This window comes from Simochromis diagramma, unplaced genomic scaffold, assembly GCF_900408965.1.
Source record: "Simochromis diagramma unplaced genomic scaffold, fSimDia1.1 OVJJ01000602.1, whole genome shotgun sequence".
NCBI classification, from domain to species: domain Eukaryota; kingdom Metazoa; phylum Chordata; class Actinopteri; order Cichliformes; family Cichlidae; genus Simochromis; species Simochromis diagramma.
Window position 1 is genome coordinate 3569819 of NW_024387040.1, and position 21554 is coordinate 3591372.

The following is a 21554-nucleotide window of genomic DNA, read 5'->3' on the forward strand; positions in this document are numbered from 1 at the left end:
AATGTGACTGAGCAATGACAAAAACTGTACGCCTGTTTACATGTCCTGAAAACCCATGTAACACTAATGACAACATGCAGCTGTGACTGAACTTTTGTCATATGCTGAAACACTGGCATCACTCCGAGATGGCGAGGAGGACTCAACTCTGGCTTTCCCAAATCCGCTCACCTAAGCATCCTCAGTTTTAGGATTCTTTAGATCTGTGTCCAGCTCATTGCAGGCATTAAGAGACTAAGAAACAGCCATCCCTACATTCAGATTGTCAATTGACTAGAGACCTGTTTTTTTTGTTTGTTTGTTTGTTTATTTGCACCCCCCCAGTCGTAAGTTAATTGAGGGCAATTTTGTCTATATATAAACTGCCCAAGGTAAATGCAACTGCGCATTTAACAGCCTTTTACTCAGTGTCGCGCTTTAATAACAGCCAAAAATCTCTCCCCCCCTTTTACTGTGACATCTTCTCTCAATTAGTGTAGTTCTACAGTGCCTTTAATTGACAGTCTTAAAGCCTTTATAACATGCAGATAAAAGCATTACACATAGTGACAAACTTGTTAGGCCTGAGCTGCGGTGCAGTTTTTGTAACATTCCCAAAGCAGATTTTTTTTTTCCACTTTTAGCATATTTTAAAAAGGTTTATACATAAACTTTATGCTGTTACCACAAACAGCACAACATTAAAATCCAGCATTATCAGTACCTTTAGGCTTGCACAATGTATAATGGCTGCATGCAGCCATATAATTTAAAGCTACGTCTCTCAATGATCTGTTTGAAGGCTCTGGCAGACTGGCAGATTGTGGACATCTTTTGCTATACAGTTGTAAATCCTGGATACTAAAGGTAAACCTTTCATCAACAGATAATCATGTTTATTAAAGCCTATGTGTTTAAGAGTACGGCTGAAAATAAGCCGTGTGACAAGCTCCAAAAGTAAAGTCGGTCCCATATTAAGACAGAAGCACTTAAGTATTGGTCGTATAAGCGTTGCCACGTGCCAATAAAGGGTCACGGAGAAACTTAATCCTCTGAATGAGGAGTTAGGTTTATAATCTTTCTTTTTGCAAATTTACAATCAAAATAATAGGTCAGTCGTTGCAAATATGATGATGCCCTATCTTTCTATTTGACTAACAGCACAGTACAGATGCATAATGTTCTCATTTGCAGTCTGGGTGTTGTAAATGAAGGAAAAAAAAACAGCAAAAGATGAGCCAAATTGGTCAGTCTGCAGAGACCTAAAAAAAAAAAAAAATACCGCTCCATGTTGGAATCATCCTTCATATCTACTACAGATTGAATTTAACAAGTGATAGAATTTTAGAGGAATATTCTTTTCCCTACTCTGCAGTCTCAACGCCGATATAATTTCTTTTAAAAAACTAACAAAAAACTGTTACACTTGCACAGCTGGATTATTGTAGATGTAACCAACATCAGCTTCTGCACTTGATGCATTCGGATAAGATTACTTGGCTGTATATCTCTGCTGTGTTTTTGCGATAGATTATGTGCTGGCCTACATTTCTGGAAGTAGAGCCTCCTGCAAAAAACCCCAGAATAGTGGAATGAAGGGCCGAACAGTGACAGGGTCACACGGACACAAATCAAGAGCCACCAGAACCAATCATCTCAAAACTGTAGTTGTCTGTAAACCCCTTTTGTAAATCTCTTAACTGAACACAAAAGTGCAAATTACCATCCGTATCCTCAGTAGTGCTTCTCCTGCAGATAATCTTTCATCTTGTTAGGTAAGGGCAGTTTTTGGATAAGGTCTATTCTTGTGTATTGCCTAATGACAAAGCGGCAAAGGTACTGCAGGGAGCGCACTTGCATAAACCGAGATACTGGGTTGGTTAGTCTGACGGGGTAGGTTGCAGATCCTGGTAAGCGAGATCTGGAATAACAAAAAGCCCCATTCTCTGAGTCTTTGATAGAGTGTTCGATTAAGTCAACAATTGATGTGTGTCCCTCCACGTCGGGCTGCTCGTAGAAGCTGAAGCGTCCGTTGGAGTGTTCGATGCGGGTGTGGAGGGTTTTGCTCTGCGATCTGAAACTCAAGCTGAGCAGGTATCTGTCATCAGAGCTGTCTCTGACCAGAAATGATCCATCGGCCAGGTTGACCAGCTTTTCCTCTGCCTCCCAGCGTGTGATGGGACCCCAGTACCAGCCCTGCCTAGCAAGCTTCTTCAGCTCCTCCGTCAGGCTGGTCACAACCATGGGCCCGCTGCTCTGGACTGAGTCGTATACCCGACTAACCCCAGGAGCCGAATTTGGGTCAAAGTTGAGGTGGTGTCTTACCCTCTCAGCTACCTGGCTGTCTGCAGAGCTAAAGCCCGAAAATGTCCTTGGAATATGTCCATTACTAGTCATGGGTGGCAGGAGTGGAGAAAGGGGAGGTGGCATCTCCACTCTTGAGTTTTGGAGCATCATGCCAGCAGAACCAATAAGAATACTATTGACTGAGGTCTCCATGAATATATCTGGAGGCATCCCATTCACCAGTTCATGCTCCTCCTGTCCCTGCTCTGTGTGGAGGGACCCATTGTCTGCCTCTGTCACCACCTCCATAGGAGAGGAACCTTCCAGGCAGAAAGAGTGAGACCCTTCGGGATACATTCCCTCATCTAAAGGCATTGTGTACTGGATGTAGTCCTGGGGCGTCAACCCCAGCACCACAGGCACATCATTTTCATCAATATTTAGATGCAGCTCACCATTTTGCGGTTGCTGGAGATTCTTTAAGGACTCTGCTTGGTCCTGAAGGAGCCCTTCCATCTGGAAATCATGAAATTCTTTCCGGACACCGTTTAAGTTGGGACTTGGGTTAGGAGAGTGAACCATGGCTTTAACTTTTACCTCCATTTTGATGCACGCATCATCAGAGTTGACAGACCGCAGAGGCCACGGAGAAGGGCTATAATGGTGACTCCGGAGGGATGCAGATCTAAGGGGTCTCTGAGCTTTTACCTCATTGAAACTGATCGGGACAGAATTAGATGAGAAGGTGTCTTCATCGTCCACTGAGCCTATGGTCGAGGCGCCGCCTTTCACTTTCGCCTTCTGTTTGGTAGACAGCCTTCTCTTTAGCGATCCCATCAGAGTCTCACTCTTTGAGCGGCCCTTGTTCTGTCCCCCTTTTTCATCTTCGCTAGCAATATCACAGGCAGAAAGCTCTTTGGTGTAGCAGCCCCCAAAAAGTGACTCATCCTTAGAAAACTCTGCAGTCACTGAGGGCTGCTGGAGCATGACAAAGTCACCCTCCTCTTTGCCCTTTATGCTGAGTGACTTGCGGATGGTCTTAAGGCTTATCTTCTTCATTCTGACAGGCCCTCCAAAATGAGGGCATGGGATGGCTCTCCTGGTATCCTGATGAAAGTACTATCCACCGTGTCCTCCCATCAGGCCACATGAAACAAGTCATGCACACAGTGGAGCCATTAAACCCTGTAGTGAGAGAAAAAACATGCAAGATATTCTTTGTTTGACTTTTAAAGCACACTCCGAGATTGTTATTTATTATGTTCATAATATTGACTTAAGCCCTTGAACCACATAAAGAAAAATAAAGCACTGAAGAAGGTTATTGTGGCCCTTAAACACAGTCTCCCACTCTCTCTTTTAAGTTGTACATAACCAAAAACAAACAAACAAGCACACACACAAACAATATCATCAGTTTTAATATCTAATTCACTAAATATTTCAAATGTAAGATCCTCGGACATGAACAGATGTCTGATAACCAAAAACAGCAGCAACCTGATTACTCACCATGATGAGCAGGAAAATGGTGACTCAGTTGGCTGGGTCAAGTTCCACTTCCACCACCTTTCATTGGATGCTACCAAAAACAACACAAAGCCAGCTCATTTGAAATGTTCACGTCTGATTAACATGTGAATTTACCAGAGGAAAACGTGCATCGTCAATCACGCACATTAACATTTAAAGTGGTTTCTAATAACCAGACCAAGCTCAGCTACATTTGTCCTTACCTGAAAAGGCCTGCGGACACAAAAAGCATGGATGTAGCTTAGCTCCGGTTGTTAGCCTTTCACTTTAACGCCAATATTGCAACACCGATGGTTACAATGATTACCATTGCAATTGAAATAGCAACAACAACAAACAAAGCCAACCGAGATCATATCCGATGCCAATGTGAGAGCTGCTGTGTTGCTCAGATGCTATAATAAAATTTTGCTAACGACCAGTGTTAGCATGCTTACAATAAAAGTGCATTTGTAAATACCTGTAACCACTTATTGTAAACACGCACGATATAGCCTCTTACCTGATCACTTCTGCTTGTACTGATGGCCAAGACAGCACGAAGGTTTACGCATTCGCCTTGCACAACACCTTCATTTAAGCTGCGCTCCTTGACGATTGTTGGCTAATGTTAGCTTGACTTATACAGGCTTAGTACCTGAGCCAGCTAGCTTTGTTAGCGCTTTCTGTCGAAAACATTACCATCACCTTCCCTTCAGTCGGCTCCCACGCAAAAAAGAAAGCGCAAAGCGATTATATGGCAGGACCCTGTGCTACTCTAAACATATAGCTTTAAATTGCCGAGCAGAATTAAACAATAAGTTGACATCTTCAAGCCTAGGTTGGCTAACACTTTCTAGCGTTCGGCCTCTTCCTTTCTTCCTTTGTTGCCTGTTGAATTGTGGGAGCAGAGTCAGAGGACTCAGATGCAGCGAATCAGACACACAGCAGCTCCAGCACAACCACACACAGCCCTGCTACTCCGACATCATGTGCACATCAAATCAAGGAGGAAAAAATTAATTAGCATGAAAATATATTTTTTTCTGAGATTTATTTATTTATTTATTTATTTATTTATTTATACCCTTAAATGTGAATCTGGGAAAACATTTAATTCTAACTGCTTTAATGCAAGGAGTTGTTAATGCTTAATACTTTGGGGTTAGATGCAAAAAATAGAAGATGTAAAGATGTCTGAAAGGGTACCTGTAGGCTAGAATTCAACACACTTTCAATTTAGCTCAAGTAAAAGTATTTAAGATGCATCCTCATTTCTGTGCTGCATCAGAAGTGGAAGTGTTACACCACAGGAAAAACTGAAAAAAAGGACTGCTGAAAAAGCTACTGGAAAAGAGAAAGTGCTTAAACTTGGGTGGCGGGGGAAGTTGTTGCTTGCAAAACTTGCCCATTCAGTTCAGTCATGATTGCAGAGACATGAGCCAGCTTTCTGGGCCGTGTGAAGTTATTAGCGATGCAGTCTCTGGGGTGATTTTGCATTTTAACAAATGACTAAAAGATTATTTTTCATAAGGTGCAACCACCCTCTCGCAGACAGTGGTTTTTAAAATGCATGATCCAAGCTGTTTGGACTTTTCATAATAGAAAAGTCATGGTCCTGTCACATCAACACCGTGGTGAAAAAGGCCCGACAGCGTCTCTACCACCTCAGACGCTTGAGAGACTTCCAACTGCCCTCCAAGGTGCTCAGGAACTTTTACTCGTGCACCATAGAGAGCATCCTGGCGGGAAACATCTTAACCTGGTTCGGGAACAGCACCATGCAGGACAGACGAGCTCTACAGAGGGTTGTGCGGTCAGCTGAGCGCACCATCCGTTCCGAGCTCCCTGACCTGCACTCAATCTACAGCAGGCGGTGCTGGACCAAGGCCAGGAAGATCGTGAAGGACCTCAGCCATCCCAACAACAGACTGTTCTCTCTGTTGAGGTCAGGAAAGCGATTCCGCTCCCTGAAGACCAACACAGAGAGACTGAGGAGGAGCTTCTTCCCGCAGGCGATACGGTCTCTCAATCACACCACCACACAGTACTGACCCACACATATGGTTCTTACACACACACTGGACTTTCTGGACTTTGTTTTTGCACAACACTGGTCACTATATTCTTCATTTCCGGTTAATACTTGTACAGCTGCTGTTATTGTGTATATATTTATTTAGATTTAGATTTCTTCATACATTCTTATATAGTTCTATATTGTGTATTGTGTATTTGTGTACAGTTATTATTTCAACTTTAATTATTTTTATCTATTCTCCCAGTTAAATCTCCCTTCATTCTATTTGTGTTGACGTTATTTCAGTTAACCTAATATATTTTTCTTCTAGTTAATTACCTTTTTAATTTTTTTTTAATTTTCATATTATTCCTCTTATTCATAGCCTTCTTTTTTGTTTTTTGGGTCAGAGCATCGCCAAGCATTTCACTGCATATCGTACTGTGTATGACTGTGTACGTGACAAATAAAATTTGAATTTGAATTTGAATTTGAATTTAGAACTGCAGCACGGGAAGATTTAGTGTGACAGAAGTTGCATCTATAATGAAGGGCTGAAGAGTTTTGGAAGTGGAGGGGTGGGGGTAACTGTCCTTAATCACTAATATGTAGTCCAGTCATTAACCCACAGTGTCATGTCCTGATTGTTTATTGTAGAGAAATGTAGAGAAATGTAAAACTTTAAGGCATTGTTCTCAGCTTTGTTTCTATATGTTTTTTCTTCTCAAATTTCTGTAAACAGGAAACAGTGTGTGAATATGCATAGCTGTTAATTAATGTAAGTTGGCCACATTCTTGCTTATTCGCATGTGATTTACTTCATATGGCATGTAAAGTCCCCAGTTCAGCAATCAAGTATCAACTTCCCACTGCAGATATCACATAACAGCAGAGCTACAAACCTGTTTTTGTTCCCTAATGCTGGCTGTGCTTGGCCTCTTTGCAGAAAGGTCTTTCTAATTTGTATTCGCACGACATCAAGTTGGCTCTCAAAGTACTTCAAGTACTTGATACAGCAACTAAAACTTGAACTCTGAAATGATACATTGGTTGCCTAATTAGTGTCAGTATTGTTTTAAAGTAGATTGTGTTTACTACTGCCAGGCTAATTTGGTCCATATACTGAACATTACATTGTTTTTTTCCACACTGTCAAGTGTATGGCAGTCCTTCCCCAACCTGCTTAGGGCAGCTGCGTGCAGACAGGCTCTATGCAAAGACTCTAATTACCGGGCCCTATTAGGGTTGATCAGGCTGCCTTCGCTTGATGTGTTGGCACGGGAGTGGAGGGCTGGTGGGGAGAGGCTAGAGAGGAGAGGTGGGAGCTCTTTAGATATAACACCAAGGACACTGGGAAGCAAGGATGCGATGTTTCTACAAGCTAAATTAGACCTGACAAACAAACTTTTGTGTGGTTGGTATTTGTTGACAGGCTGTAAAAACAAGTAAATGCTTCACTGTGGGAATAAGTCTGTTTTGTCATGACAGCACAAACAGATCAAATAGTTGCTAATAGCAGGCTGTTTAGAATTTACAGAAAAGATATCTTGCTCTAATGGGAGCTGAGTATCAGCACTGTGTTATCAAGCGCCACACGGCACAACATATGACCGTCTCTCGCTCCCTCCCTCCCTCTCTCTGTCTCCTTCTCTTTTTCAGATCAATATTTCCCAAATAATTTGAATTTATGTATAAGCACGATTCAAAACACCGAATCGCAAGTCAGGATGGAAGACTGTACGCGTGGAGCAGGCTGCGCTGTTTTAATGAGACATCCCTACACGAGGGGAGGCTCCCCGCATTTCATCTTAATTTCTAATGAACACTGTATCAGCCATAAATTATTTGCAAAATGTGGCTACGCTTGCCTCAGTTTGACTGAGGCCTCCGACTTGACTTCATTGCCATCGGGGGATCGTAGGGGGGGCTCCCCTCGGTGCCCACCTTCATATCCTCAATACTTGCAGCAGAGCGGAAGACGGGTACAGCAGGCATGTCAGATTGTGACAGGGCTTGTGGGACCACTTGGGTTTTGTTTCAGGAGTGACTATAGAATAAGACAGGAAGTGTTTACCTCGAGTAGGATCTGAATATTTTAGGTTAAGATGATGGCGTAGCGCTGTGATCTCATGGGTTTTCTTAATCACATTCATTTTACCTTTTTCCCTCCTCAGATTTTTAAGGAGGTCTTCTGAGATGTGCATTGATTGTTGTTACATGACTGTGACTGCATACAAGGTAATGACTCAGTTATATAGCTGAGTCATAGAGCTCAATCACAACAGCAGCCTGGTTAAAACAATGAATAAATTGTCCATGCTTGCTCATCTTCTTCTTTGGGCCCGTTATGCTGTCACCCTTGATTTCACATGGGTAATTCTGCTAGTAGCTCATTTTATTTTGTTGCCATATGGGCTGCTGAATTTTGGACAATTACGATAATGGTTTGGTAATTAGCTGAGCTGACCTGGTTTTACGCATGAAAAGCTGTAATAGCAACACCTAGCAAGCTCTTGTGAAACATGTGGACATTTTTGTGGATTTTAATTCAACGTATTATTAGAGAGAGAGCAGAGGTTAGAGAAGATGATGTCTCCATTTTTTTTTTTTACTATTTTTCAGCTTTTGAATATTTTTGCTAAAGTGAGGGTTTCTTATTATAGTATACAATCTTTTTCTTTCTTTCTTTTTTTTTAACTTACAAAAAAACGGTTGATTTTGGGGGGGTTGCATAGCATCCAGGGGCCATACAAATGAGGTGTAGAAAAGAGAGCAGGAAATTAACATGCAGTCATTGCAATCAAACTGGGGAGCTACCAAATGGCCAAATGTGCCTGTGTGCCTTTACCAGCTATTGAGTCACCTCTATGGACTGTTTGAGCCCTGGCCTAAATAGTTAGCTCCACAACCATGAAAAACACATTAAAGGTGGATCTAAATGGTGTTAGTGATAATTACCCCCCTTCCCTCCCATTTGGCATGATTGCAAAGAGTTAAAAAAAAAGGTTCTTGGTGTCATACCAGTATGTTCTAATGGCATTTTATTTTATTATCTATTTCTTCTAAAACAGGGAGACATATTTTTAGTTTTTGATTGCAGCTTCCAGATATTCATAAACTGTTAATCTTGCTTCTGTTAACCACAGTGTAAAAAACAACTTCTCCTTTCTAATGATAAGAAGAAAAAGAAAGAAGAAGAAATGTATTTGTCTGCATTTCTCAAAACAACCCGAGGTCACCTTCAAACACTAAACTAGCAGCAAGCATAATGGAAAACACGACTAAATATTATAGTTGACATGCAATTTTGAACTGTGATTTAGCCTGTGTAATAGAGTGTAGCTGATGGAGGTGGTGTAGTAGTAGTAGTTAGTGTAAAGTATGCAAATGGATTTAAGGATGAAGGAGATCTGAGAGATAAAGGGGAGGGGTGGGGGCCCGTGAAAGTAAAGAGCAGATACTTGTGTTGTATGCAGTAAAACAAAAAACAGAGCAAACGAGGTGAAGCCGAATGAGGCGAGGTGTGATATGATCGATGGACCTGGTGCTGATAATGATCCTTGCTACTGAATTCTGTGCCATTTCAAGCTGATTAAAAAGTTTGTTGGGGAGGCCAGCACGAATGACAGTAATCCAAGCAAGTGGTGACCAGGGTGAGAGCAAGAACTTGCATGTTGCATTGAGGAAGAAAAGAATGTAGTGTTGAAATAGTACAGTAGAAGGCTGAACATGAGACATTATTGATATGAGTGGAAAACAAGAAAGTATTACCCAAAATCACAGTTTTTAAGACTTTTTCCTCCCCCATGGAAAAAGCAAATGGGCATATTTCTGGAAGGTGTGTTCTTTCTGCCAATGAGGATGATGTCACTTTTATTGGCATTTAATTTGACATCATTATTTATCATGCTGGTACTGATGGCCTGGAGGCAAGTGGAAGTAATAGTAGGAGGAGAGGTGCTACATTTTGTAGGGATGTACAGTTGTGTGTCGGTTCCACCAAAATGAAGCCTTATTAGCGTTTACACCATTTTTTATTTATGATTTGCCCTTTTTCATACTTTAATGAGAAAGTTAGTTAAACCAAATCAGCACTATAGTTTGAGTTTGGGAGAATGTTTGTTTTTTTCATTTAATAAATCAAAGGAAAGATCCAAGGAGAATATCTGTAATGTGGCAGATCTTGCTTTTATAGTAAGATTCAACCATGCTTATGCTATAAATCTCTATGGGAGTTTTAGTCTCTGCAAGTTATCTTAAAAATGGAATAGACATCAACAGTTTAGTGCTCATTACTTTTATTTGTGCTGCCCAGTACGGTCTGGCACAACTAAATGACTCATGATTGGCTTTAGAATCCAAACGCTGAGATGCTTTGAGAGTAAATCTAGCTTCAAAGTATTTAAATTGGCATGCTTTCCACTCAGAGAACGGGCTTACATTCGTAAAGTGCCCGAGGTGGTTTCTGGCATATGAGTAATTTAGCCTGATGTGAAATAGCTGACAGATAACAAGTAGCTCTTTTTGATTTACAATGTTAAAAATCCTTAAATTAACCCTCACCCTGTCGAGTGGGGTCCATGCAGATGCATTTTTGTCATATTTCACAGGTGGGTTTTTGTCTATCATTCTAATTTGTTTTCACTTTTTCAGCCAATTTATTCCTAGTGATGTTACATGATTGTTTTTCATTTCTGCTTTGATTAGTGCTTTTTAAAAACAGAAATATTTGGGGGTCCCAGGAGACCTTTCTCAGTTGTCATAAATGGAACTATTTATTTAGTTAATCTTTGCTATCTATTCTAAATTAAAGTATCACAAAGTATCAAGGTCCTTCCCTTGATACTTTGTGATACTTTAATTTAGAATAGATAGCATTATTAATTAATGTGGATTGTGCTCTGGATAAAAGCACCAATTTGCACTAAAGAAAAGTACAGATTTGCAACTGTGCAATAATACTAACAATAATCTGCTTTTTCTTCTTTAGATGACATTTATTACTTAACTAATAATGCTCTGAGAAGAAATAAATTTTCCTATAATTATTATTTTGCTATTATGATTGTTTCTTATGGTTGAAATATCAGGAGGGTTAAATATGTCATCAGGATGCGTGTTAAATATAAATTAAAAGATGGGAGTACAAAACACCAAATAGGGAGATTTTGTGTAAATATCAGAGGGGAAAACAGAGTTCATGACAAACAAACGGGATAATGAATAACACCATGTTTTCACCTTACCCCATGTTTTCAATTATTCTGTTTTTCTGTTTTCTTTCCTGTCTGGAGCTGGTGTTAACAAGTGATCCAAGACACAGCGTGGTTGTCAAACAATGAAGTGATGTACTCTTTGGTGAATACTCAACAGCTACTGAAAACTCCTAGTCTGACCTAGGGCAATGTATTTTTCTTCCAGGTAAAAGAAGACCTCCTCAGCTGCTCGGATGTCAGAATTCTCACTTTGTATTCTCATTGTACATCTGTAGAATGTCAGAAACATTCATAAAAACTCTGTCCTGTGTACTATATCAGAGGCTGAGAGAACTGGAATAAATTTTTTAACCTCCACAGGTCAATGGACCCTCTGGCAAGCCCATCAATATGACTCATGTTGTGCAGACAAGCTCTGTTCCAACCCACAAAGCATTGTTTTCAATTCTGGTCAAGATGCAAAGGTTCCCAACAACAACAAATGCATTCAAAATTGAATAGATGTATAAAAATAGGATTTTGCATTTAATAGTACAGCTATGAAACATCACCTTAGATTAGAATATCTGGCTTATCTTGTGGTATGTTTCATACGTGGCTCTCTGGAGCAATAAAGCTGTATTTGATGTTGGCAAAGACTGTGATGGAATAAAATGTTGTATATACATTTGAAGCAAGCTGAGAAGAATCTATATGTGATGAAATTTTTAAAAAGAGTCTTGGATTAGACTTTATATCCATTTTAATGCTTAATGCATTAATATGATAGTAAAACATGCCCTATAGTATCTGGCCAAATTAATTATGGGTTTAAATCCTTCTGGAATTTACAAAAGCTGTGTGATTATATTATTAGGATATCAAATTATCATTTGCGAAGTCTGTTAATTATCACCCTGTCTGCGGATCACATCCACGTCCCATCTCGAGTGTGAGAGCTTCTACAGCTGGAATATGAAAATAATTTACACCTGTAGTCGTGTTAAGAGGTGAATCACATCAACTTTGATTTTTGAGAGCATCTGTGTTTAATGACAGGATAACATAGATGCTGTTAAGATTTTATTTATTCAGTATGTCAGCAATGCAACAGCCTTTCAGAGTTTTTGAGAGATGCCTTGAAACACTGCAGATGCTAGAAAGAGAAATTGCTGCAGGGTGTTTGTGGAAACTTTCAAAACATCAAATGAGAGTGGTCTGTAACCAAACTGCACATCACATGGGTCATGACAAACAAGATGCCGACAAGAGACAGACATTTGTTGATCGCCTGTGATTTACAGTGCATGCATCTCCTAAGCAGGTCTCAGGTCCCTCTACTAAAATGGTTTCAGGACTTTTGTTATCAGTGTTGGTAAGATTAGAGGGGAGGGCAAAATACAGTTGTGGTTAGAAATGTATCTCAACTCGCCATAGGCTTGAATTTCATGGCAGGTTTCAGCTTTTAGTTTGAATTTATTTAGGATTTTCTCTAATCCACACTGATCAAAATATACATACAGGCTCAAATATATACATACATCCCATCTGATATTTTGCTAAATGTCCCTTAACAAGTTGCACCTCAACCAGATGCTTTTGATAGCTTTTAACCAACTTCTGGTCTAATTCTGGTTTTATATTCGACTGCTCTTGTTAGTAGAATTGGTAAAGTTCATTTATATTAGTTGATTTCCTGGTACCCTTTTAAGCATATTCCACAAATTTTCAATAGGAGGTTGAGATTGGGGTTTTGGAAAGTCCACTCCAAAAGCTTAATTTTAGCCGGCTTTATCCATTCCAAAACCAGTTCTGAAGTGCGTTTGGGATCATTGTCCTGTTGGAACACCCAACAATATCCAAGTTTCAACCATCTAGCTCCTGAACTGATGTGAAGTTGAAGAATTTAGAGACAGTGCCCGTCCTTCATTATTTTATTCATTTTGTGCAATGTACCAGAGCCGAGAGCATGATGCTAACACCACCGAGTTTGACATTTGGTACAGTGCTTGTAAGTTTGAAAGCCTCTTGCTACTGTGGCTCAATCTTTGTCTCATCTAAGCATAAAACACTTCTCTAGAAGACATTTGTCCTGTCCGTGTATGCAACTGCAAATTTCAGTCATGCTTGATCACTAATGAGAAGTTAGCACAACTTATTACAACTTATTAAAAGGTTTAAGGGAATGTATTTATTGTGTATATATTTGAGCCTGTATGTCTACTACTGACCCAGTTTGAATGAGAAAAAATTCAAAATAAATTCAAACTTGTCCACTCAATTCTTGTTGTTTAAAGCTATCAAATATGTATGCTGTGGAATCATTTCACCCTGGAAAAAGAACAGTTCAAAGAAATCATTAAAAGACCAACATTATTTTGACATTCATGGCCATGATGAATGTATGTAAAATTCTGACTATAACTATAACACCGCAAGTTTCACTACTATAAAGAAAAATAGATGGATCCCTGCCACGTATGACCACTGGGGCTTGTTAGAAACATGATACCACTATCTTCAAAGGCCAGGGAATATCAACTTTCAACAAACCCTTGCTTCAATACATTAATTCTTACCCTTTTCATTATAAATAAACTTTAACTTTTTTGTCACTGTCTGAATGTAAGTCTACTTTCTATACAGTTAAAAGACACACTGTTTGTCTCAGGTCGATTTATTCTTATTACTTTTTAAGGTGTTTATTTATTTATTTTGCAGCTGCTGATAATTTATGGTCCCTCGGGATTCTTTTGACACTTGGGTGGCGTATTTATTTTAAATGAATGAAAATGTTATTATGTTATATTATGATCATGTGATATACGAATATTTTACTTTAAATTAGTTGAAATATTTCCTTCAAGGTAACTTGTGTTAATGTAAAATAAAATAGAGCTTTAATTCTGCAGTGTATCAGTTTTCCTACACCGTTGCTTCAAGTAAACGCACCCGGTCCTGACCTACACAGGAAGTGGAGTGACGCTGGCGCGGTAGTTGAAAACAGACGTTGTTGACATGACGCTGGCGAACAACAGCTCAGCAGATGTACAAACCTCGGTCGAAGCTTTTATTTAACTTTAACACAGGAGAACTTATCATAACTTGACACCGAGCATGGATTTATCTTCCATTATAAGGAAAATGGGTGAGTTGAACTGTTAGCTAGGAAAATACCGCGCAAGAAGCTGACTGTAGCTTACTTTAACTTATGATGACAAAACCCGTTAGCCGCTAACAATAGCAGCTCCCTCCCAACTTTTATATGTGGCTGTCATTGTTTGGAATAACAGCACTTAAATGATCATGAAACTGTTTAACTTTGTAAAGGAACCCCGACTCAGGGAACCTTAGCTGCCTTTGCTAACTCTGCTCCAATTTTTCCCCTGTTTAATATTTTTGATTTCTCATAACTTTCAGGTCACACTCTGGTGGAGATAAGAGTGCGAGCATTGAAGAGCATCTTATGCAAGCTGGATCTTTCCCTGATTTCCGTCCATGATATTGTCCAGGAGAAGATGCTGTTTGTGTATCTTCTGGAGTGGTTCAATTTCCCCGAGGTGCCAATGAAGGAAGAGGCCCTTGAATTGCTTTTAACCTTATCAAAGGTAGATAAGAAGTATACTGATAATAGATGCAACGCAAGGTGAATAAATCAAGAATTGTAGGTAGAGAAGAGCAGTCTGCCAGATGGCAAATTACACTCGTGAACTTTAAATATAATTTTGGCCTTAGCTTCAGTATTTTTTTCTTTTTCCAAAAGCTAACCAGGCTTAAAATGCATAATTAATGAAGGATTTACTTTTGTTCTGATTTTCACCGCATGATTCCAAAACCTTATGTCACCTGTATAAAATTTACACAATATCAAACCAAGACATATAATTTCCAGTTTTCTGATTATGCACTATTGTGTCTTGGAGCATCCAAGTGCAGCCCAGATGCTGCGAGACGTTGGGGCGGTGGACTTTCTCACCCAACTGTCTCCTAACGTGGAGCCCAGCCTGCAAGCTGTCATTGATGGAACCCTGGACCAGCTGTTCCACCTACCAGAACTCCTCCCCAGTCGCGTAGTTGTCTATTCACATGGACCACGTAGTACATCTTCAAAAGGTGTTCAATGTTAGGCCAATTATTTGTTTAACTTTAGCATCTGTCATTCATAAAATACTAAATTTTCACAATATGATATTAGAGGCAGTTTGGTTGAAATGGTTTATATTACCAAACTGCTTTAAACTTTCTTGTACGGAGATGTTATCCCAGCTACAAGTCTCGTGTCTCTGTTGTTTCAGCTCAAGAGGGTTTGCCTAAAATGGGTTATTTCCACAAGAGCATGCCAAATAATATGGATATACCGCCTCACAAGATAGCAGGTACCTTTTGCTTGAAAAAAATCTTTCTCTAATGTTTTATGCATGATATTTTTGTTTCCTTAAAGGACCCATGCTTTATCCCTCTGTGTTATATAGAGCACGAATCTGTGAGATGTCTGAAGTTTTCTGTGTTTCCATGGCTGACTTTGACAAACACAGACAGGCACATACTTTCTTCCAATGAGAAGTAAGAGACAAATGCATGTCTTTAAGTAGTAGCATATTACACTTTTCACCCGGTTTAATTGTATTATAATTAGCTTTGTTTTTCAACCATTTCTGAATTCAAACCTGTTTTTATTTGATGCCCAGTTCTATACATTGCATAGTATTTGTGTTGTTCTTTACTGCTGAAATTCTTTGTATTAATCAACTCCACAAGCGTGTGAGACTAAAAATAACTCTGTCGTGGTTCTTTTGAAACAGTTCCTTGGGGAGCAGCAATCCCAACCTAGTGCGAACGACTTGTGAACTTCTGTGTGATGTCATTATGCAAGACTTTCCTGCTGAGATCTTTCTGCAAAGGCCGGGCATTGTAAAGGTGTTTGGGTGTTTTTTCACCGTTATTGTGTATACATGTCTATTGTCTGTACATTTATGCTGGGGGGTTTGTAGTTTTTTTGTTTTTTTATTTTTTTATATAAAGAGAATGTTCACACTCGACCAGAAAGAGACAATGCTGTAGTGATTGCAATTTCCATTATTTAATTATCAGGGCATTAGAAAAGCTCTCACTGTTTTTATTTTATAGACTCTGTGATTTTTAGCAACCATCATGTGTAGTGCTTATCTTCAGAAACGATCTCTGTACTGAATACAAACGCTGCTCTCGCTTGGTTTGAAAATGCTTTATTCACTGTTGGTTTCCTAAGAAACAAAGTTGAAGATGCCAATCAAAAAATCAGAGTCTGGTTTTATTTTCTAGCCAAATGGTATTCACATCGATTAGATGCAGTGCGCTGTTTTGAGTGGCTAGCGTGACCAGCTCATAGCGGATTTATAGGATGGTCACTCCAACCACTGTCAAAATAATAACCTGTCAAATGGTGTCCTTGAACAAAGCATCCATTTATAATTCTGCGTCCCTGATCTTGTAGGAGGCTGTGAGGCTCCCGAAGGCTTACTTTGGTTGAGCAGGTACTAGATTGCTGCTAGGATGTAGTTTTGTCATGATGTACCTCTTGCAAGGTGTGAAAGTCCTTGGTAGAACATTTTGCTTCTTCCCTCAAAGGCCTCCTTGAGCAGCAGAGTTTCTGTATAACAGGACGCTGTCGGGCACAGCCTTTGAACAGTTGTCGACCTCGATGGCCCTTGCTGGCTTCTGCTGGCAGCTGATCCATGGGGTCGTAATACTGAAGTCTGCAATGAGTTTCCACTTTGTACAGCTATACATACTCCGTCTCCATTTCTTTTAAAGCGAGCAACACCGTGTGATGTATCTCCCCACTGTCATCTTGGTAACAAAGCACATCAGTTCTGTGAGCTCTTTGTTTCACTGGCATAAACAGAGTTTTGGGGGAGACATCATTTTGCCCTGATGAGCCACAGTGAACATTACTATTTTGCTAATAAAGTGGTGCATTAAATTACATCGGTCTCACGGTAGCATTAACATACTGTCACCCAGCAGTGTCATCACCAAAAAAGAAATGATTACAGAAAAGTACTTCTTGTGGCTTTACTTGGTCCTCTTTCGAGCTACTGCAGCCATTAAGCAAAATTAAAAGGCTTGAATTTAGATACATGACATCATTAGCTTCAGAGGGCAGGGAATCTGAACTCTGAACAAATTGCTGCTTCAATAATTCAATTCCATTTGCCCTTTTTATCCAGTGAACTTTATTACGGCTTTTCTGTCAGTCTTGACTTTAAGTCTGGTATACAGTGTGTTTGTCTCGGCGTAGCTTTGTAAATTGACTAATATGCAGTTTTTACACATTTGCAATAAACTTTTATTGGATATTACAAGGTGTTCATCCACTGAACACCTTAGCAGTAATGTAATCTGTTATGCCGTTAATGTCCCGTTCCATTTGCAGAGCCTTCTGTCCCTATTGAGGCTGGGTCCAGGTAAAGAGGAGTCAGGCTACATCTACTTGTCGGCTCTTTCCTGTCTCCGGCAGCTTTGTGTGGGATTAAGAAGGCGGCTGCGCTTTCATCAAGACCCAAGCTTCTACTCTGCGAAACAAGGTGTAGCGTGCCCTTTTTACTTGTTTTTAAATAATGATATCAATATCTTCCACTGTCATCTATGTGGTGATTTTTCAGCTATTTTTGCATGCTTATATAAGTAAATCACTACCTGGTATCTATCACCTCTGTTAATCAGCTGTATTTTTCTTGTAACTCAAGTCTAAAACCGATCTAGAACATATTGCTTCCACAACGTGAATTCCTAATTTTTATATTCACAAATCAATGTCTAACAAATATCAAAGCATTTAACTTATTTGTTTTATTTATTTGTGGGTGCGTAGATCCAGTTTCTCAGAACTCGTCCTTCTCCTACACCCAGGAGGTTCTGGGGACCCAGCGTTCGGGGGCCTCCTCTCCTGGGTCCGAGTGCTCTCCCCGGCCTTCTTTAGTGGGACGCACAAGCCAGAGAGCCAGAGGAGATGGTCAAGATGGAGACGCAGCTTCTAATAGGTACGCGTATGAAATCGACATGACTGTATGTTTGAAATATATACTTAAAAAAAACAATAAAAATGTGTCTCTTTTTGTGTATCTTTTCTTGTTTAAGGTATTGTTTGCATAGATGTTAGTAATCATATTGGCTCCTAGAGTAGAGACTCCCTTTAGCTTTTTGTCACACTTCTGAGGCGTGCGTGGTATTACGTTAGTCATTCTACCTTGCTTGTAGAAATGATATTCTTGACGTGATTCAACATTTTCGATTCTTTTCATTAGGCTTAAGAAGTGAGTCTTACATTTCTTTGAGAATTTGTGCACAGTAGGGTTTTCTGCGGCTTTGATAATGACAAAATCACTAGTGACGCCAGCAGCCCACACAAGACGATAAAGCAGTGTGAAAGAAAAGAAAGACTGTGAAGGATGTTCTTCTAAATATGAAAACACTAGGAGCCCTCTAGCGGCCGGTCTGTAGTGTTTAAAAATCAGGTTTGATTCATGTGATGGCATATTCATTTTTATGTTCCATCCCTATACAGCGGATACGTCACTCCTTGCATTTGAATGGTCCAAGAACAGATCACAAATTTACAGTTGTCTTTTCGTCTGTGTGCAATTCATCCAGTGGCAGCTCACACAGAAGTGGAGGAGCAGTCCAGGCCCCCAGACAGATGGCCCATTCACCTGCAGATGTGGCCCATGTGGAGCTTCCTGATCTGGGTGTAGAAGATGTGTTGGAGTTGCAGTTGCGGCAGCTCACTTTGGCTCAGTTTACTGTTGCCTCTATGGAGTGTGCCATACCACTGCTTAAGACAGGTAAGTGTCAGTATGCTTGTCTTTTTTTAAAATGATCTTATTTGGTAAAATATGAGTGGTAAAACTATTTTTTTAAGCCATTAATCAATAATCTCAGTCTCAATTGTTTGTTTGTTTTAATTTTTTGAACTTAAGATTCCCTCACCTGTTTCTCTACATTGACTGGATTCTCTCCATTGTTATTTGATCACGTCAAAACATTTCTTCCGCTCTTGCTTTGTTTTCTCTCTCACTCTGCTGTTTCTCAGAAGGTTTGCATGCTTTCCATCGCGTTCTGGAGCTGCTGTGTGACGCTGTCCTCCTGCTTGGGGACAGCGTTTGTGAGCTGGTCTGGGACGATCGCAGCCTGGCGGGGATGGAGCTGGCAAGTCAACACAACTCATGACAGCCTCTTATGTAGATGAATAGACACTTCAGTGAAAAGGGGAACTGACTTGGCCACCAGACAATTTGCCACAGACACACAGGCATACGGTACTCGACTGTCAAGGAGAACTGCGGGCACGTGATTGAGCGTTATGTGTTATATAAAGGTTACAGAGGCTTTCTGCTGGTTATAAAGCACTTCTTGCATACATGCAAACTTCCCATCTGTACCCTTGGGTTTATCCCAGCACAGAATTGCAGGGCTAGTAAATGTCTTCATTTATTACATGCATAAAGTCCGCACAATAGATTGTGTTAAACAGGTGTATTTTTTTTTTACCATGCAGAATCATTTGTTATCTTGCATGGCTGTTTTAAAGGGTATGTTCCTCTGCAGGGGGATTTACACACTTGTCAAGTCCAGGCCCCTGTGGCCCTCTGCTGTTTAATACATGCCCAGAGCCTTGCAGCCTGAGAACTATTTTGTCATCTTTATGTGGAGAGCAGCTTTTGTGTGCCAAACCTCTAGGTTTTTCCTGTGGGAATGGACCAAACTGTTCATGCCCGCCTCAGCAATGCAGAGGGCATGTACTGCCCCCTGCTGGTGTTCATCTTCCATTGAACAATTTTTACACCCAGAACAAAGTGGCTGAGAATAGATTGTTCCAATTTATTCATACAGAGATAGGGTGGATCTGTATCTCGTCCCAAAATAACCCTGAAATCTGATTACATTCAATTCCTAACCCCTGGAACGAACAATTTTTCTCTTGGCTCGCAGCCAGAAGCTGTGTCTTGAGTGTGTGTGAACATTCACACAGTGTGAGTACATGTGCACGTATTGGTGCGTTTGTGTGGCAGTGTGTGTGTTTGTCTACATTTTTGCTTGTGTTTATTTTAGAAAGAGAAGCTGCAAACCTGCATGGAGCTACTGGGGGATATACTGAGCTATCGCCACAGCTGTTCAGTGGATATTCCCAACAATTCTCAGGTTCACCATAGAATAGCCTACATAGGCGCTGCCATATTTACCATTAAACTCCTACAGACCATCCTCCCACCCGAGAAGGTGTGTGTGCTTGTGCGACAGAATCACTTTGATTCAGTTACTGTTTTCCATTTGAAAGTTAATCATTCTATGAACATCACACAGGCTAGTGACAATCTCCCAGAAAACACTGCAACAGCTCTTTTCCACTTATGCTTGGACACATCATTGGGAAGTTTGTTACCCAGCATGCAAGAGACAGCGGTGGCCTACTTGGAGCAGGTGAACTCGGACAGCCATGAAATCTACAGGAGGGTGACCCGAGCTGCCCTCTGGATGGAATCCACTTGCATCTTTCTCAGGGAAGCACAAGCAGAGGTATAATCACCACATCAAATACAAATACTAGGCATCCTTTATACGTATATATATATGGATACACTACACACTGATCAGGCATAACAATATGACAACTGACAGGTGACGTGAGTAAACGTGATTATCTCAAAGGTGATGTATTAGAAGCAGGAACAATGGGCAAGCGTAGGGATTTGAGTGTAAGGTTCAAATTGTGATGGCTAGGCAACACGTCAGAGCATCTCCAAAACTGTAGCTATATATCTCTGTGTCCAGTCTGCAGTGGTCAGTGTCTATCAAAAGTCGTCCAACGAAGAATAGTGCTGAACCAGGGACAAGGTCATGGGTGGCCACGGCTCATTGATGCACGTGGGGAGCAAAGGCTGGAGCAATTCAAGAAGATTGGCTGGTTTGATGAATCACATTTTCTTTCCCGTCACATGGCTGGCCGGGTGCATCTTAGGATGTACCTGGGGAACACCTGGCACCAGAATACACTATGAGAAGAAGGCAAGCCGATGGAGGCAGTGTCATGGTTTGGGCAGTATACTGCTACAAAAACCTTGTGTCCTGGCAACCATGTGGAAGTTACTTCTAAATGCACCACCTACCTCAGGTCCAGACAACGTATAGCCTTTCGTGAAAACGGTGTTACCTCATACTCCCATAGGCCTCTTTCTGCAGGATGGTGCGCCCTGTTACAAAACAAAAACGGTTCGGGAATAGTTGTAGAAACACAACAACACATTTGAGGTGTTGACTTGACCTAAAAATTGTGCAGATGCCAATCAAACCTCTGTGGGATGTGCCAGACAAAGACGTCTGATCCATGGAAGTGGATCAGACCTGGTGCCAGATTCCACAACACACCTTCAGAGGTCTAGTGGAGTCCATGCCTCAATGGGTCAGAGCCGTTTTAGCAGCAAAATGGGGACCAATACAGTGTTAGGCAGGTGGTCATAATGTTATCCCTGAACAAAGTATATGATTATATATGACTATAGTGAAGTCTTTTCAGACTGTATCTC

The 21554-nt window shown here is 40.5% G+C and overlaps 2 protein-coding genes across 2 annotated transcripts in view; one reads left to right on the forward strand and one right to left on the reverse strand.

The window, feature by feature from the left end:
* Positions 1-282: 282 nt before the first annotated feature.
* On the reverse strand, positions 283-4762 carry LOC120741215 (suppressor of cytokine signaling 6). The gene is made up of 3 exons (XM_040043965.1): positions 4301-4762; positions 3778-3847; positions 283-3450 (listed from the first exon to the last, which is right to left on the reverse strand). Exon 3 carries the CDS (start codon positions 3322-3324, stop codon positions 1714-1716), a length of 1611 nt encoding a protein of 536 aa, XP_039899899.1. The 5' UTR covers positions 3325-3450; positions 3778-3847; positions 4301-4762; the 3' UTR covers positions 283-1713.
* A 9215-nt stretch (positions 4763-13977) lies between these two features.
* The window catches only part of rttn (rotatin), a 33844-nt gene continuing 26267 nt past the window's right edge, over positions 13978-21554 (forward strand). Inside the window, 12 exon segments of the mRNA XM_040043963.1 lie at positions 13978-14140; positions 14413-14600; positions 14916-15105; positions 15288-15368; positions 15465-15555; positions 15795-15909; positions 17408-17558; positions 17846-18014; positions 18625-18815; positions 19064-19179; positions 20083-20250; positions 20335-20547. Of these exon segments, the coding sequence (XP_039899897.1) occupies positions 14110-14140; positions 14413-14600; positions 14916-15105; positions 15288-15368; positions 15465-15555; positions 15795-15909; positions 17408-17558; positions 17846-18014; positions 18625-18815; positions 19064-19179; positions 20083-20250; positions 20335-20547 (1704 nt within the window). The 5' untranslated portion in view covers positions 13978-14109.

What these genes read in the sequence shown, in the direction of transcription:
- LOC120741215 (XM_040043965.1), bottom strand. Translation starts at nt 3,324, where the DNA reads ATGAAGAAGATAAGCCTTAAGACCATCCGCAAGTCACTCAGCATAAAG.